The sequence below is a fragment of the Solanum verrucosum genome, unplaced genomic scaffold (assembly GCF_900185275.1).
Source record: "Solanum verrucosum unplaced genomic scaffold, falcon-dt-bn FXZP01000229.1, whole genome shotgun sequence".
Taxonomy (NCBI): Eukaryota; Viridiplantae; Streptophyta; class Magnoliopsida; order Solanales; family Solanaceae; genus Solanum; species Solanum verrucosum.
In genome coordinates this window covers 5,233,651-5,249,488 of record NW_026020011.1, presented here as the reverse complement: position 1 = coordinate 5,249,488, position 15,838 = coordinate 5,233,651, and the positions used below count along the sequence as shown (strand labels likewise).

The 15,838-nt window shown below is 29.5% G+C and overlaps 1 protein-coding gene across 1 annotated transcript; it reads left to right on the top strand.

Annotated features, from left to right (window-relative positions):
* The first annotated feature begins 9,005 nt into the window (after positions 1-9,005).
* Positions 9,006-14,020, top strand: LOC125820075 (high mobility group B protein 9-like). Its single transcript, XM_049499490.1, has 5 exons — positions 9,006-9,154; positions 11,405-11,483; positions 11,609-11,774; positions 12,860-13,239; positions 13,737-14,020. The coding sequence occupies exons 1-5, from the start codon at positions 9,006-9,008 to the stop codon at positions 13,830-13,832; spliced, it is 870 nt and encodes a 289-aa protein (XP_049355447.1). The 3' UTR covers positions 13,833-14,020.
* Positions 14,021-15,838: the final 1,818 nt, after the last annotated feature.

Sequence of the window (15,838 nt, the reverse complement as noted above, 5' to 3'; positions counted from 1 at the left end):
TTTTTCGAAAAAAGAACGAGGGAGGTGGACAGAATGCCAATGAACTCTGTAAGAAACCCTTTGTCAAACCTCCATGAAACTAATTAATCTTCATCATTTTTTTCTTCTTCTTCTCGAAAACGAAAAAAAAGGCCTTAAATATATACACACAACAACAACAAAAAAAAGTGTGGGGTAGATATGAAAGTAATTGAAAGTAGGGCAGTTGAGCACTATTTAAGATGCTGAGAGAGACTTGTGTTTTCACATAGCTGTAAAATAATAAATATTTCTTCATTTAGACAACATATTTATATATGTAAAAAAAGAGATTATTTTTTATGAAGGAAAAGAAAATTAATTATGTTTTGCTCCTCATATGAATTGTGACCTCTTGTATCATGAATAAGATCACTTTCATGTCTTTAATTCCCTCAAAACCCTCGTTTTTGATGATTGAAAAAAAAAAATCAATTATCTTTTCTCCTTCATGAGTATCTCGTGTAGTAGACATCAAAATTTTATCAGATTTAAAACAGGATTCAATGAAACAAGTCTAATTTGTCTTCAAATTCTAAGGCGGATTAGAATTTTTGGAGGCTACTTTATCTAAACTCTAACTAACGTTGTTTATAAAATGAGATATATTTCTTTGAAAAGTCATAGAGAGATTAAGATATCAAATATTGTCTTTCTCAAAACACGTGTTGTCCAATGTTCTTGGCGATTGATATATACCACAATGAGGTTCATATTATCTCACATTCAAGAAATTGCTACTAATGACTCTCAAATCAAAGAAAATATTTCGGGGAGAAATACATGATCCTCGAATCATTGGGAATATTTAAAAGAGAAAAAATCAGAGATAAACAAAATTATACACTTCTACTCACAAATATTCATCAATAATAAAAATTTTGCTTCATCATTTTTTATCTGTTATTATAATCAATTTCCATCACTTTAAAATTTATTACAAACAACTTGTTTGAATAACATCACTTTTATGTATTTTTCTTGTCTTTAATTCCCCAAAACCCTAGTAGCTGCGTCAAGCCTCTTTGAAGCTAATGAGAAAAGAGGGGGAGGGGATGCTAAACAAAAAGGGTTTAGATTTCTTCTGACCTAAATGACAAAAAAATAATTAAAAACTAAAGTATAGTTTAAGTTGCAAAATTATATTATTTTTTATTTTAAAATAATATTTTTTCACGCAGATTTGATACCTGCTTTAGAATCATACTAATTCAAATTCGATATTATAAGGCACATTATAAAAAAGTGAGCAAACCAAAACTTCTAGTTAAGATGGAAGGAACCTCACATAAAGTGGAACCTCATAGAGTCATATCTCATGTAAATATCATGAAACAATGTTTGATTTTATTCATGGAGATTTCGTAACTATTCTAAAAATGAATACCCATCCCACCCATGAAACATTAATTGGGAGGTAAAAAAAAAAACTTTCTATTGTAAAACGAAAATCTTTGTCTTTCATGACTGACGAAACTTATAATTAGCTGGTCAAACTAGTTTATCAATAACTAATAAGTATATTTTGGTTTACGCATTTAATATACCTCCAAATTAATGTGTAGAGGCCAAATCAACCAAAATTCGTAAGTTGGTCACTCTCAGGTTATGATTTTTACTTATCTCATATAAAAGGTGTTAGATAAGTAATTCCTTGAAATATTCATAGTCTCAACTCATGAAATATCCTTATCTATCCCATCCCGACAGCACCTATACAATATATTCTAGAAAAGAAGGACAATAATAGGTCATGGAATTGGAAGAAAGTTTCATAAATCAAATAAATAAAGTTTTGACCTCTTTAAAAAGAAAAAAAAAAGAAAAAAAGAAAAGGTTAAAAAGGTAGTTGGAGATGGACAACATAGCAATTATACTGTGTGTGTGTGTGTTAAAGTTAAAGCAATGGTCAAATGGATTGAATAATGTTGTTCACTTATTTCATCAGTGTTATCTCATGTCAAAACTCATTTTCCAAGACCAATTTTTTCTGATTTCAGAGTAAATGCTTCTTCCCTATATACCCTTTTGTCCATTGATATGTCTCACTCATCATACCCACCTCTCAACTATAAATTAATTACTCTTTTTCGTTTTAATTTATGTAATAGTTTTTTTTTTAATATAGTAATAGCGGAATGGTTTCATTATCGATGGTTAGAATAGAACGAAAGATGAAGAACCATTCGATTCACTAATATAATTTGATACGATTATAATTAATTTATGTGATTATTTTCTATAGTAATATTGGATTAGTCTCATGAGATTTTATCGATAATCGGAATCAAAATGAAAGTTGAAGAACCATTCAATTTGTTAATATAATTTGATTTGATTAATTTATGTGATGCTTTTCTATAGTAATAGTGTGTTGGTCTGATGAAATTTTATCGATGGTCGGAATCAAAACGAAAGTCGAAGAACCATTTGTTTCGTTAATATAATTTGATTCGATTAATTTATGGGATGATTTTCTATCGTAATAGTGGGTCAGTCTCATGAGATTTTATTGATGGTCGAAATCAAAACGAAAGTTGAAGAACCATTAGATTCGTTAATATAATTTGATGGATTAATTTATGGGATGATTTTCTATAATAATAGTGGGTCAGTCTCATGAGATTTTATCGATGGCTGGAATTCAAACGAAAGTCAAAGAACCATTTGATGTATTAATATAATTTTATTCAATTAATTTGTCTGATGATTTTCTATAGTAATAGTGGGTCGGTCTCATGAGATTTTGTTGATGGTTGGAATTAAAACGAAAGTTAAAGAACCATTCGATTCATTAGTATGATTCGATTAATTTATGCAATGATGATTTTCTCTAGTGATAATGAGTCGGTCTCAGGAGATTTAATCGATGTCGGAATCAAAACAAAGTCAAAGAACCATTCAATTCATATTAAACCGTTGTATATATACATATGAGAAATGATTCGTGTCTAAATTAGCTTGTTCAAAAATCGTATAATCAAAATTAAAAGACTATAGTGTGTCCTTATCACATATAATGTCGTATAAATTTAAATTAATTGAATCAATGTGTTCCAATAATATCACAAGGGCAATTTTTAGAGCATTCACAATGATCTTATGCTGTTCAAACGTCATGCTTACCATAATTGAAACATAAAAAAAAAATACTCGAAGTGCCAAAAACATAGTAAATTAATTGAACTTTTGGAAAAAGTAATATTTTATTAGTCATTAGTGTAGGTAATTTGAAGACATAAACTCCACCACTTTTAATTAAAATATGGATTTGCTTCGTATATAGTTCAATAGATGTTGTCCACTCTTCCACTCTATGTGATTATGGAAAGGCCTCAACAATATAATTAGCATGCATCCTCTTTTTACTACATGTCCACTAGAAACAGATTCAGAACATAAAGTTTAAATATTATTATAGTAATCGATCTTACATTGATATGACATAGTAATAATAATAGTATAGGGTGCATAGTGAAATATGTTACGTGCTTAATTCGCCCAAATACATAAATTATATCGTAGATCAACCTATGATATGTCGATGGAATAATTATTTCGAATACATCAAAATAAAAGGGTAAAGTGGACATTTAAATTTATGCAATCAGAATTAAAATAGATAATTAGAGGATAGTTAAACATCAAATCTAATTAAGGGCCAAGAAAATTAATTATACTGACTTTCGAAACATCCATTGCATGTTACATTTGATTCCTCAAACTTTAGTACGCGTTTGATAATAGATTTTAAATATTTTTCATTTTGTTTGAAATTTGTGATTCAGAATTGAAGATAAAGTTATGTTTATTTATATTTTTTGCAAATTATATTTAATATAAAGTAAACAATTTATTTCAATATTAATAAATAATTTTTTTATGGTCAAAACGGTCCTTATTTTTCATGATTGTGAGCTATGTCTAATATTGGTGCGACCAAAATTAGTCAAAGTTCAACCCTATGTTTTACAATTTGACTTTTGACCCCTATATTATGACTAGAAAGTAAAAGATGGGTTATATAATTTTTTGTACTTTTTATTAATTCCTTTTTTATGGTCTTAACTCTTACCTCCTTCTTCTTCTTCTTTTTTATTTTTTTTATTTTTAGAATAAGCCATGATAAAGCTAAGCTACGCCAATATTAGGGTAAATAATCATAGGATTAAATACAAATGATGGTGACATGTATCAGGGCAGAGCGAGACTGTCAGCTATGAATTTTGCTAAACAGAATAACTTTAGTTGAAATCATGTCAGCTATGAATATATACATATGATTATTAATTTAGTACTTAATAACTTAAAAGAATAAGAATTCAGAACATTTAACATGTCACTGAATTTATATATATTCAAATATCACGTGAGTATAGAAGAGAAGGAAATTAATGAAAGATTTGACGTATTGTTGTCATATTAAAGAGAAGAAAAGGTAGAGATGGGCTTTTGAGTTTTCAAGAAATAAATCATTGAAGCATATGACAATTGCTAGTTGCCATGTGATATTCTTCCATCTCGTCCACACTATAATGATTTCTTTTTTAGCATATTATTGTGTACAAAATATTATCAACTACACTTACTTGGAATTTAGCTCGAATCGACATTATGAATCTTCATTATTAGCGATATTATTAAATTATTAATGTAATTAAAAGAATAGTACCAAATTGATCCGTCCATAGAAAGATCAGAAAAATATAATATCTATAAAGAACTCAAACATGACAACAAGATAGTAATACGATATAATGACATAATTCTATACAGTTATAATCACATGGCAATTGAAATCTCCACAAGAACTAATTTGCTCAAATTATCAATTTTCCATGTAATTTACTTCGAGTGGCAAGTGTACAAGGGCGGATATGGAAAGGGGCGATGGTGTTCACTCAAATTTCGCTCGGCAAACGATTAGACACTGCAAGACTAGAGGATGACTTAGTGAATAGTGGATTAGGTGGTTTAAAATTCACCCTGAAGTTCCAAGTTCAAATCTTAGACACTATTTTTTTTATTTTTTTCAACCCTCTTAATAATAATCCTAAATCCGTCACTACAAATTTGTTTTTAGAGGATTGAAAAATAAAGGCTCAATAAAGACCACAAAAAGAGTACATATCTAATGTTATAATTTTGGGCCTTCGTATATGCAACTAATGGGCTTATTTACTTTGGGCTCTAATTCCAAACTTGATGAAAAATCTGGATTTGCAAAAGGAATATTGGGCCTCTCCATTTCATAGTCCATAGTTGAAGGCATAATTTGAGTTATATATGTTCTTTCCACCAAAGTGACTACTGCTGACTCATTTGGTACGTGGGATAAGGATAATAATTTCGAAATAAAATTTGAGATTAACTTTTTCCCATTTTTTATCTAAGATTTTAGCTAATCTCGTTTTTAGAAACGTCCAAATGATGAATTATTTGGAGCTCATGAAACTAAACTCGAAGAGCTACAAATTTCAATCTCAAGTTTAATCCAAATTCTTTGTATGTGTTATTTTGGACATTCCTTTCCTAATACCTCTTTCACCTCGATTATCCAAATTTTTGTAACATACTTTTTTAAAGAAATAATTCAGAAAGAACGTCATCTTTCTATAATCAGAAATAATTTAACTTTAAATTTTATTTTGTTTTAGCAATAATAAATCATTTATAGACATACAAATGTTTAAGGTTTGTTTTAGACGATAAATTTTAAAAATATTCCTTTCTTTCTTAAATTTTGTGCCTAGTCAAACGATGCTTATATAAATTGGGAAAGAGAAAGTATTCATTAGCACATTTTTAAAGTTTAAACTTTTACGATATTTTCATGATCGTTACAAACCTACTACCTTCAAATTTAAATCCACCTCTGTCTAAAAGATAACAATAAGTAAACTACACTCTAACAACAATAACAACATAGAAGATAGCAATCCATACTAAAGTGCAATTAGTATCCTAAAATACAAAAAGTTAAACTACACTCAGCAATAATAGCAAAACATAAAGTTCATCTAAATTAAAACGCACTAACATAAGTTTTGTTTTGTGTCATCAGTATATATATGTTTTGTTTTTTAATTTCCTATTCGGTATTTGAAGCCTCATCAGTATATTATTACAATTTGACACAAAACATAAAATGAAAAATTGCATACTTGTAGTAAAACGACAGAGGTTTTCATACTACAATTAATTTACCAAAATAGAATATATTTTTTATAATAAGAATTAATCTAAAGGTGTGGTGTATCATAACTTATATCATATAGTTGAAAGGCTGCAAATTAATCACAAAATGTACATATTTTGATAAAACCATATATAAGACAATAAAAATGAGTGATATAGGAACATTATCCCAAAAAAAATGTTAACCACCCAAACTTGCTCACAATTGAAAGGCTCAACGAATTTTATATATTTATGATTTTCATTAATTAATTAATGTCATTTCCTACCTCAAGAATAATAACAAAAAATAAGAAAAAGACTTACGAAAATTAATGCAATTTAATAAAATAAAAATTTACATTATTTAGTCATGATCAATGTATATTAATTCGATTTCACTTGTCCTTTTTTTCTTTTTTATTTTCCTTCCTCTTTATATTGTCCGTATAATAGAAAATTTAATAGCTTAGGCTAATAAAATTAGAGTTTAAAATTTGATGTATTGACTGATAAAAAATATTTATATGATCAAGATATTTATTATTATTTTTTTTGTCTTTATTTACGTAATGTACTTTTCTTTTTGATTTCTTAAAACTATGTATTTTCTTATTTGGAATCAACTTAATTTTAAATTTCATATTTAATTCTTATTGAGATAATTTGTAACGGCACAAATATTTATAATTGTCTAAAACTTTCAAGTTTAAAAAAACCTTTTTCTCTTTTTAAAATAAATCTTCATGTCTAGTTAAAAATTTAGGTCTGATGAAGTAGAAACAATATATTTAGTGTAATCTTACAAGTGGAATTTTAGAAAGAGTGCACACGGACCTTACTCCTACCTTGTGCAGGTAAACATGTTTTTACCAGACTCTCGACTCAAGTAAAGTATTTCAAAGCACGCAAGAGAAGAGGTTGTGCACGTCACAGAACTTGCAATGCAAGTACTCTTTCTTAGTCCTACTTAACCCAAACCCTCTAGGCCCTAGGATCTATCTTCGGACGTTCAACCTTTCATTAACTCCGACACATGTATTATCAATTAATATTATTTCATATGAAAAATGTCAAATAAACTAAAGTTCTTGATAAATATTTTGATGACTTGATAACAATGATAATTGACGTCACGAGAGAGACAAAAAAGAAAAGAATAAAATGAAAAACGTAATTACTGTCTATTGACCAACAGTTATGACAGAGTGATATATATTCTTTCATTCATGTTTAAAAGTCTAGTGTTCACACTCGAGTCAAGCGCATAGAAAAGAAGATCTTTATTAGCAAGCAATATTCAACTCTCAATATGAAAACTTTACAATGCTAGCTAATCTATATTTAATACAATACGACTTTATTACGAATATCGAACCCCAAATTAAAAAAAGCAAAACCCCCCACCAATTGAAGGTGATTGGATTAATTGAAGCATGCTTTAGTTATTTATAGGTACGTAAGCAACCCAAAAAGAACCTGCAGAATATATTCACCTATATTGTACCATAAAGATTTTATCAGAACCTATTATTAATGCTTTTAACATAGCATATAGCATAGCATCACATTGGACTTAGAGAGAATTGTACAGACACTTTCAAGTACACTTTGGACAATACATAGCTTTTAATTAATGAAAAGAGTTAAATGATCAAAACTAAACATACTTAAATATCTAGATTTTCGAGTTTCATATCTGAACTTGTACGTACGTTTTCTATCAGAACTATCACCAAATGTCATTTATTAAAACACACTTCAACTATCATTTGTTTGTTTCTCCTGCTTGAATAATGGTGATATTTCAGAAAAAGAGTACAATTAATAATTGATGTATTTCTTCCGTTTAAAACAGAATGACTTTATTTGATTTGATACGAAGTTTAAGAAATACTCAAAAAAGATATTTCGATCTTGTGGTGCTAAATTTAAATCATGCTAAATGTACCAAAATGCCATTTAAAAAAGAGACTCAAAAAAAGACATTTCGATCTTGTGGTGCTAAATTTAAATTATGTTAAATGTACCAAATGCCCTTTAAAAAAATACCCAAAAAAGACATTTCGATCTTGTGGTGCTAAATTTATATCATCTTAAATGTACCAAAATGCTCTTTAAAATATTGTGGTGCTACATTTCGATCTTTAAATGAACCAAACTTAAACATATCATGCGAAAAATTAAAATTAAAATATTGCGAAATAAAATGCTTCATATATATACATTTTTAAATAAACTAAAACGAAAAGTAGGTCTTCTTTTTTAAACGAATGAAATATTTTTGTTTCTGTGTTTTCACTCTATATTAGGTATCCATATTGAAACATCAACTAAATATACTCGAGGGTAACACTTCTAACAAGATTTTCTCTTCATATCTAGAACTTAAATCCAAAAACTCCGCTTATGAACGGAACAACCTCATTACTAGTCTACTACACCACTGCACCATAACTCATGAAACTCAAAAAACCTAGGTAATTATCTTATTATGAAAATTTAATGTAGTTTTCCTTCACCCACTGATATTCAACAACTTTTGAAAGTTTTTTTTTTTTTCCCTCTGTTTTGCTATGAAGAAGAAGCCAAAAGTTATAAACTCTCTGTACATAACCGCTGCTTCAACACTTGTCTCAATAACTTTGATTTTTTCAATTTTCTTCTTCTTAAATAACCCCAAATTATCCCATTTTTATTCATTACATCTTTTCCATTTTGGTTCTAAGTTTTTTTACCAACTCCATTGCTCTGTTTTTCTGGTTTCTTGATTTTCCGGCGAGTTTTTACCGGTCTCCGGTGGTACCATGATGTCTCAGACAGGTTTAATTCCTCCCAATACCCTAAAAAGAGAGATGAATCCTCAACCAATGGCATCTCATGAGAAGATTGTGAATGATCCGACTCTGTTTAGGGAGTGTCTCAAGAATTTTCACTCTGTTGTTGGCGCAAAGGACTCGTAAGAATGATCCAACCTTTTCTTTTTACCTCTCGGAGTTCTCACCCTTTTTTTTTACTTTCGTGGTAAATCGAGGTGTTGAATGCTTATCACACGAGCAATCAGTTTAATTTTACCTTTGTGTTTCTTCTTTCTTTTACAAAAAAAATACTCCCTCCGTCCCATTTTATGTGGCAACATTTGACCGGGCACGGAGTTTAAGAAATAAATGAAGACTTTGAAATGTTTACCAAATTGACCTTTAAAAAGTAGACTCACTTTTCTCTCTCCTCATAAATGTATTGGAGTATTATTTTAAGATTAAGTGGGACCAATAAGGGTAAAAAAGGAATTGTACATTTAAATACTTTCCATATAAGGAAATGTGACATTCTTTTTGGGACTGACCAAAAAGGAAATGTTGCCACATAAAAAGGGACGGAGGGAGTAATATTTTTTTTCCTTACATTCTTGGTGTTATGGATATTTTTTGAATTTTCACTAAGAGAGTTTAAAAATTCACAAATAAATAGACAAAAGGATTAAAGGGGTAAAAAAAAGATATACAAATAATTTTGATTTTTTATATATTCAATTTTTCGTCAAAGAAAATTTAGATGAATCCACAATGACATCTCATAAGAAGATTGTTAATGACATGACTTTTAAGAATTTTCACTCTTTTTTGGGCAGAAAGTGTATGTAAGTAGTTCGAACCTATAACCTTTGAAGTTAGAGGTGGAATGCTTACCGCTTGAACAAGCCGTCACATAAGTGAACTTTAATTTTACTTTTGTGTTTATTCTATTTTTAATTTTTTTCCATACATTCTTACATATATGTTTGGATTTTCACTAAAAAAAAAAAAATTATAACAAATAAATAGACAAAAGGATCAAAGGGGTAAAGAAACATATATAAATTATTTTGATTTTTTTATACATATGATTTTTTGTTGAGAAAGTTTTAGATGAATCCACCAATGTAGTCTCATGAGAAGATTTTGAATGACACAACTTTATTTAGGGAGTTTCTCAAGAATTTTGACTTTGTTTTGCACACAAAGTGCACGTAAAAAGCTCGAACCCACAATCTTAAAGTTGGAGGTGGAATGTTTGATGCTCGAGTAATCTCTCACATATAAAACCTTTAATTTTACTTTTGTAGTTCTTTTTTCAATTTTTTTCCTTACATTTTTCCTCTTATAGACACTTCTTGGATCTTACTTTTTTTTTTTAAAGAAAAAATAAATACACAAAAAGATCAAAGGAATAAAAAAAACATATACAAATAATTTGATTTTTTATATGGTATGATTTTTTATTTGAAGAAGATTCAGATGGATCCTTCCTATTGAATTCAGATGGTAAGTACGTAGCTCGAATCTACCACCTTAAAGTTAAAGGTGGAATGGCTACTGCCTGTGAGCAATCCGTTACATAAAAAACCTTTAGTTTTATTGTGTAGTTCTTTTTTCAATTTTTTCCTTGCATTTTTCCTCTTATGACACCTTTTGGATTTTTAGTCAATTTTTTTTTTAAAAAAAAATACACAAAAATATTATAGGGATTAAAAAAAACATATACAAATAATTTTGATTTTTTGTATGGTATGATTTTTTATTTGAAGAAGATTCAGATGAATCTATCCTCTCGAGTTCCGTTAGAAACGAGTGGAGACAAAAGGTGACAATATTCACGAGGATTTTTTTTTTAATACATACAATTTTTCGTCAAAGAAGATTTAGATGAATTCACCAATAGTGTCTCATGAGAAGATTGTGAACTCTATTCAGTGAGTGTGTCAAGAATTTTCACTTTATTTTGGGCACAAAGTGGACGTAATTGTAGCTCGAACCTACAATCTTAAAGTAGGAGATGGGATGTTTACGCCCGAATAATGTGTCACATAAAAACCCTTTAATTTTACTTTTGTCATTCTTGATTCAATTTTTCCCTTACATATTTCCTCTTATAGACATCTTTAAGATTTTCATTAAAATAATTTAAAATTAAAAAATAAATACACGAAAAGATCAAAGGAATAAAACAAAACATACACAAATAATATTGATTTTTTATAGTATATTTCTTTTAATTTTAAGAATATTCAGATGAATTCATCCTCTCGAATTCCACCCGTAACGAGTGGAGACAAGGGGCGATGTATATTCATGAGGAATTATTTTTCTTCATTTGTTGATTCAATCATAAGTTAAAACTATATATATAAAATTAATGTTTGTTTAATGTTTGATTTGGTTTAATTAAGGGTTCCTGTGATTGGAGGGAAGGATCTTGATTTGCATGTTCTCTATGTTGAGGTGACTAAAAGGGGTGGCTTTAACAAGGTTAAATTTTTTCTACTTTTTTTCATATTATAGTAATTTATTTGATTTTATGATATAGTTATTAATTTTATTTTTTTTTGAAGAAAATTAATAAGAAGATATACAAATATTATTTTGTTATTTAGGTAGTGGCAGATAAGAAATGGAGAGAAGTGAGTTTAGTTTTCAAGTTTTCTCCAACAACAACAAGTGCTTCATATGCATTGAGGAAACATTATTTCACTTTGCTTCATCACTTTGAACAAGTTTACTTTTTCAAACATGAAGTTCCTATGTTTGATAAATCTCCAGGTTAGCAAAATTTCATATTATATATATACTTTATTTTCTAAATCAATGTTTTATTTGTTTCGATATGCGCTAATATTTGTGTGCGATTACTGTGCTAGAAATATTCTATTTTCACCTTGATTTTGTCGAGTCTGTTCTTTCTCTTTCTTATCGAGGTAACGGGAGGAGTTATTTCGTGTCGTATTGTATGGCGTTGAGATATATTTAAAAGATATGTCACAATATATAACTGCTTAAGTTTTGATGCACAAAGATGTTATTTAAATTGCATTTTATTAGGTACTGACTAGTTCAAGGATTTTGATATTTATCTTTTGCAACTAGGTTAGATTTGTTTTCTATTTATTTCAATATTCGATAATATTTGTGTGTTATTACTGGGCTAGAAATATTCTATTTTCACATCGATCTTCCCGAGTCTCCTCTTTCGTTGTTCTCATCGAGTAGCTACTTTATGCCACATGTGATCATATGACATGATATCGACATATTTTTTTAAAAGACGTTTCAATATATAACAACTTAAGTTTTGACGCACCAAAGTGTAATTTGACTAAATTTCACTTTATATATACTAACTAGTTCATGGATTTTGATCTTTTACTACTAGCTAGGTTATACTATTTTTTCTTTTTATTTTGATATACGAATACATTTATGTGTTAAAAACCAAACTAGGCATATTTAATTTCCACTTTGATCTATCTTAGCCTCTTGTTTCTTTGTTCTCATTGAGGATCTACTTTTTGCCACGTGTTATATGATATGGTATTGAGATATATTTAAAAGACGTGCTAATATATAATTTTTTAAAATTTTGACGCACGAAAGTGTTATTTGACTAAATTACACTTTATAAGTACTAATTAGTTCAAGAATTTTGATATTTTACTAAAGGATTTAAGTTATACACATTAATAACGTAATTTTTTTTAATAGTGTTAGTGAACTTTAACCTACAATAGTAAGTTATAGTTACCAATTTTATCATCTGAACTTGTGTGCGTGAATGTAAAATGCTTCGTGCATCTAACTATTATTTTTGTTGCTCACATTCTCTATTTGAAATTCTCTTGTATATTTAGGTTCATGCTTCCAAGCTGAAGGGAAAATTGATGCCAAATTTGACTGTGGCTACTTTGTGTCCCTCAAAATGGGAAGTGAAGTTCTCAATGGTGTACTTTACCATCCAAACCAACAAGCTCAACCATCTTCTTCCAAATTTGTTGCACAAAGTTGCAACGCGATTGTGCCTTACTACTCAACACCTCTCAACAATTCAGGACGGAGGAACAGGAGGAGGAGGAACGGGGATCCTAATCGCCCAAAACCTAATAGGAGTGGGTATAACTTCTTCTTTGCTGAAAAGCATTCAATGCTCAAATCTCTTCATCCACATAGAGAGAGGGAGTTCACTAAGATGATTGGAGAGTCTTGGAACAATCTACCTCCTGAAGAAAAAATGGTAAGCATGTTTAAACTCGATCATATAGTGCTATTCTGTATTATGAAGATTCATCATAAATTGAGAATGTGGGCTTTAGATGTGACATGGAAGATAAAGATTCATGTAGGTTGCCCAAACTTTCTTGTGATTGAAGCATACTTGCAATATATTCATATAGGGACATTAAGTGCGCATTCGGTATGGAAAAATAAGAAAAATGACTTCTCTACTGGAAGTAGGGCAAACAAGTGCTACAAGTGATATCCACATTGATTGCAATCCCCTTACCCCTCCCCTCCACCAACACACCACATTTGCACGCACCCCCATGACTTCATCCCGACTATTGCACCTCCTATAGTATTTATTTAGATTATATACAAATGCTTTTATAATAATTTTTTTGTTTACATACTGAACACAAGAAAATAGGTAAGAAACTCGTTTTTTTTTTTCCTTCGTACCGAACACACCTTGAGAGATTTTGATACTGATTGTTAGTGTATACTATACAGGTTTATCAAGAGTATGGGGTGAAGGACAAGGAAAGGTACCAGAGGGAACTGAAGGAGTACAAAGAAAACATGATGACCACATCATCTTGCTACTAAAGGTAACTGATGAATGGTAGAGAAGAAGAAGAGCATGAGATAAACAATGTAAATGTTTGTGTGGATCAAAACTTTGTTATAGCTTATGTAAGATAGTCTTAAACTATTTCCAAAACTGTAGTTTAATTTCTCAAAACATTTGTTTACCTAAACTAATTCTCATGCTTATAAGATGGTCTTGCTTGCTTATCAAACTTTAGACTGGTGATTACTTGATAAACTCCACCATAGTACTTCTACAAATCATAGCTAAAATAATTATAATTTTTACACCTCTTAGGAGTTTTCGCCCTTTTTTGCTTCTTTGATGACTTGAACGTACAATCTTAGGGTTGGAGGTGAGAAATTCTTAGGGTAACTCCCTATTGTCTAGCAAAATTAATCTATTTTTGGCATTAGGATGTAATTGGAGGGTCGAGCATTGGCGGAGTTGATGTAACGTAGTCCACAATATTACTGGTTAGAGTTATGTAGGTATTAGTAATGTATAAATTAGTTATGTAGAGTTCAATTATTCATGCATTAATTTTAATGAAGACCTCGAGGAGGAAGCTTATGTAGACCAACCAGAGGGTTTTGAAATTAAAGAAAAAGGTCAAATGGTGCATAAGCTAAAAAAGTTCATTTATGAACTTAAACAATCCTCACGATAATGGTATAAAAAATTTAATGATAGCATAACATTTTTTTGGACTTAAGAAGATTACGGTTGATCGATGTATAAACCAAAATATGAGTGGGAGAAAGTTTATATTTTTAGTCTTGTATGTTGATGAACTTTTATGGTGATGCTAATGCGTTAGGCATATTGTGTGAGATGAAAGACTTCTCTATGAATTTTGAAAGAAAAGATATAGGGATACAAATATTTTGTGATAGATCATATGGATTATTAGGACTATCTTAAACAGCTACATGGAAACAGTTCTAGAAAGACTTGACAGGAAATTAGTTCAACAAGAATTGTTCTTATTTAAGAAGGGGGATAAATTTTGTCTCATGCAATATCCGAAAAATGATGTAGAAAGAAATAATTGAAGTCAATTCCTTACTCTTCTATTGTTGGAAGTTTGATGTATGTTCAAACTTGCACAAAATCGGATATTAATTTTGTGCTTAAAATGCTAGGTGATATATCAGAGTAATCTTGAAATTGACCACTAGAGAGCCGTAATGAAAGTCTTGAGGTCCCTGAAAAGAACATAGGATTAGATGCTCTTCTATAGGAGGCCCAACCACTTGGAAGTTATTAGATACTAGAATTCGAATTATGCTGGATATGTTGTCACTAGAAAATTTCCGTTTGGTTAATGTTCCTATTAGTTGAAGGAACAATGACATGAAAGAATGCTAAACAATCTGTCATTGCTACATCCATAATGAAAGCAGAATTTGTGGCATGTTTTTAAGCCATGATTCATGCATTATGATTGCGAAACTTTATTTCATGACCAAGGATTGTCGACACCATTACCAAGCCATTAAAAATTTATTGTGACAATACTAAAATAATATTCTTTTCCAAGAATGATAAGTTTACCAAATGTGTCAAATGTATGGAATTAAAGTAATTTACCATCAAAGAAGAAGCTCATAAACAAAGAGTTTCACTTGGGAGGGTTAACAACCAAAGACATTTAAAGAACATGTTCAAAGAATGCGTCTTGATTGTATTAATGAATGATACATTTATGATGTTTTGATACTCTGAGCTCAATTATGTGTTTTAGATATATATTAATGATTCTTTTTGTTTCTCATAATGGTGTACACACTTTTATTTTGAAATATTACAGGATACGTCTCAATGAGATATCATTGCTAATGTAATGGTATATGGGAGGGAGTATGTATCACAAACATTATGTATATTAATTTTTCATATTGTGATATGCATGATGTACATTATAGAGGAGATTTATTGTATGCACAACTAATATTTATGTCGTTATACTAATATTATTTGGTCATTGAGCCAAGTGGGAGAATTTAAAACTTATTTTGTA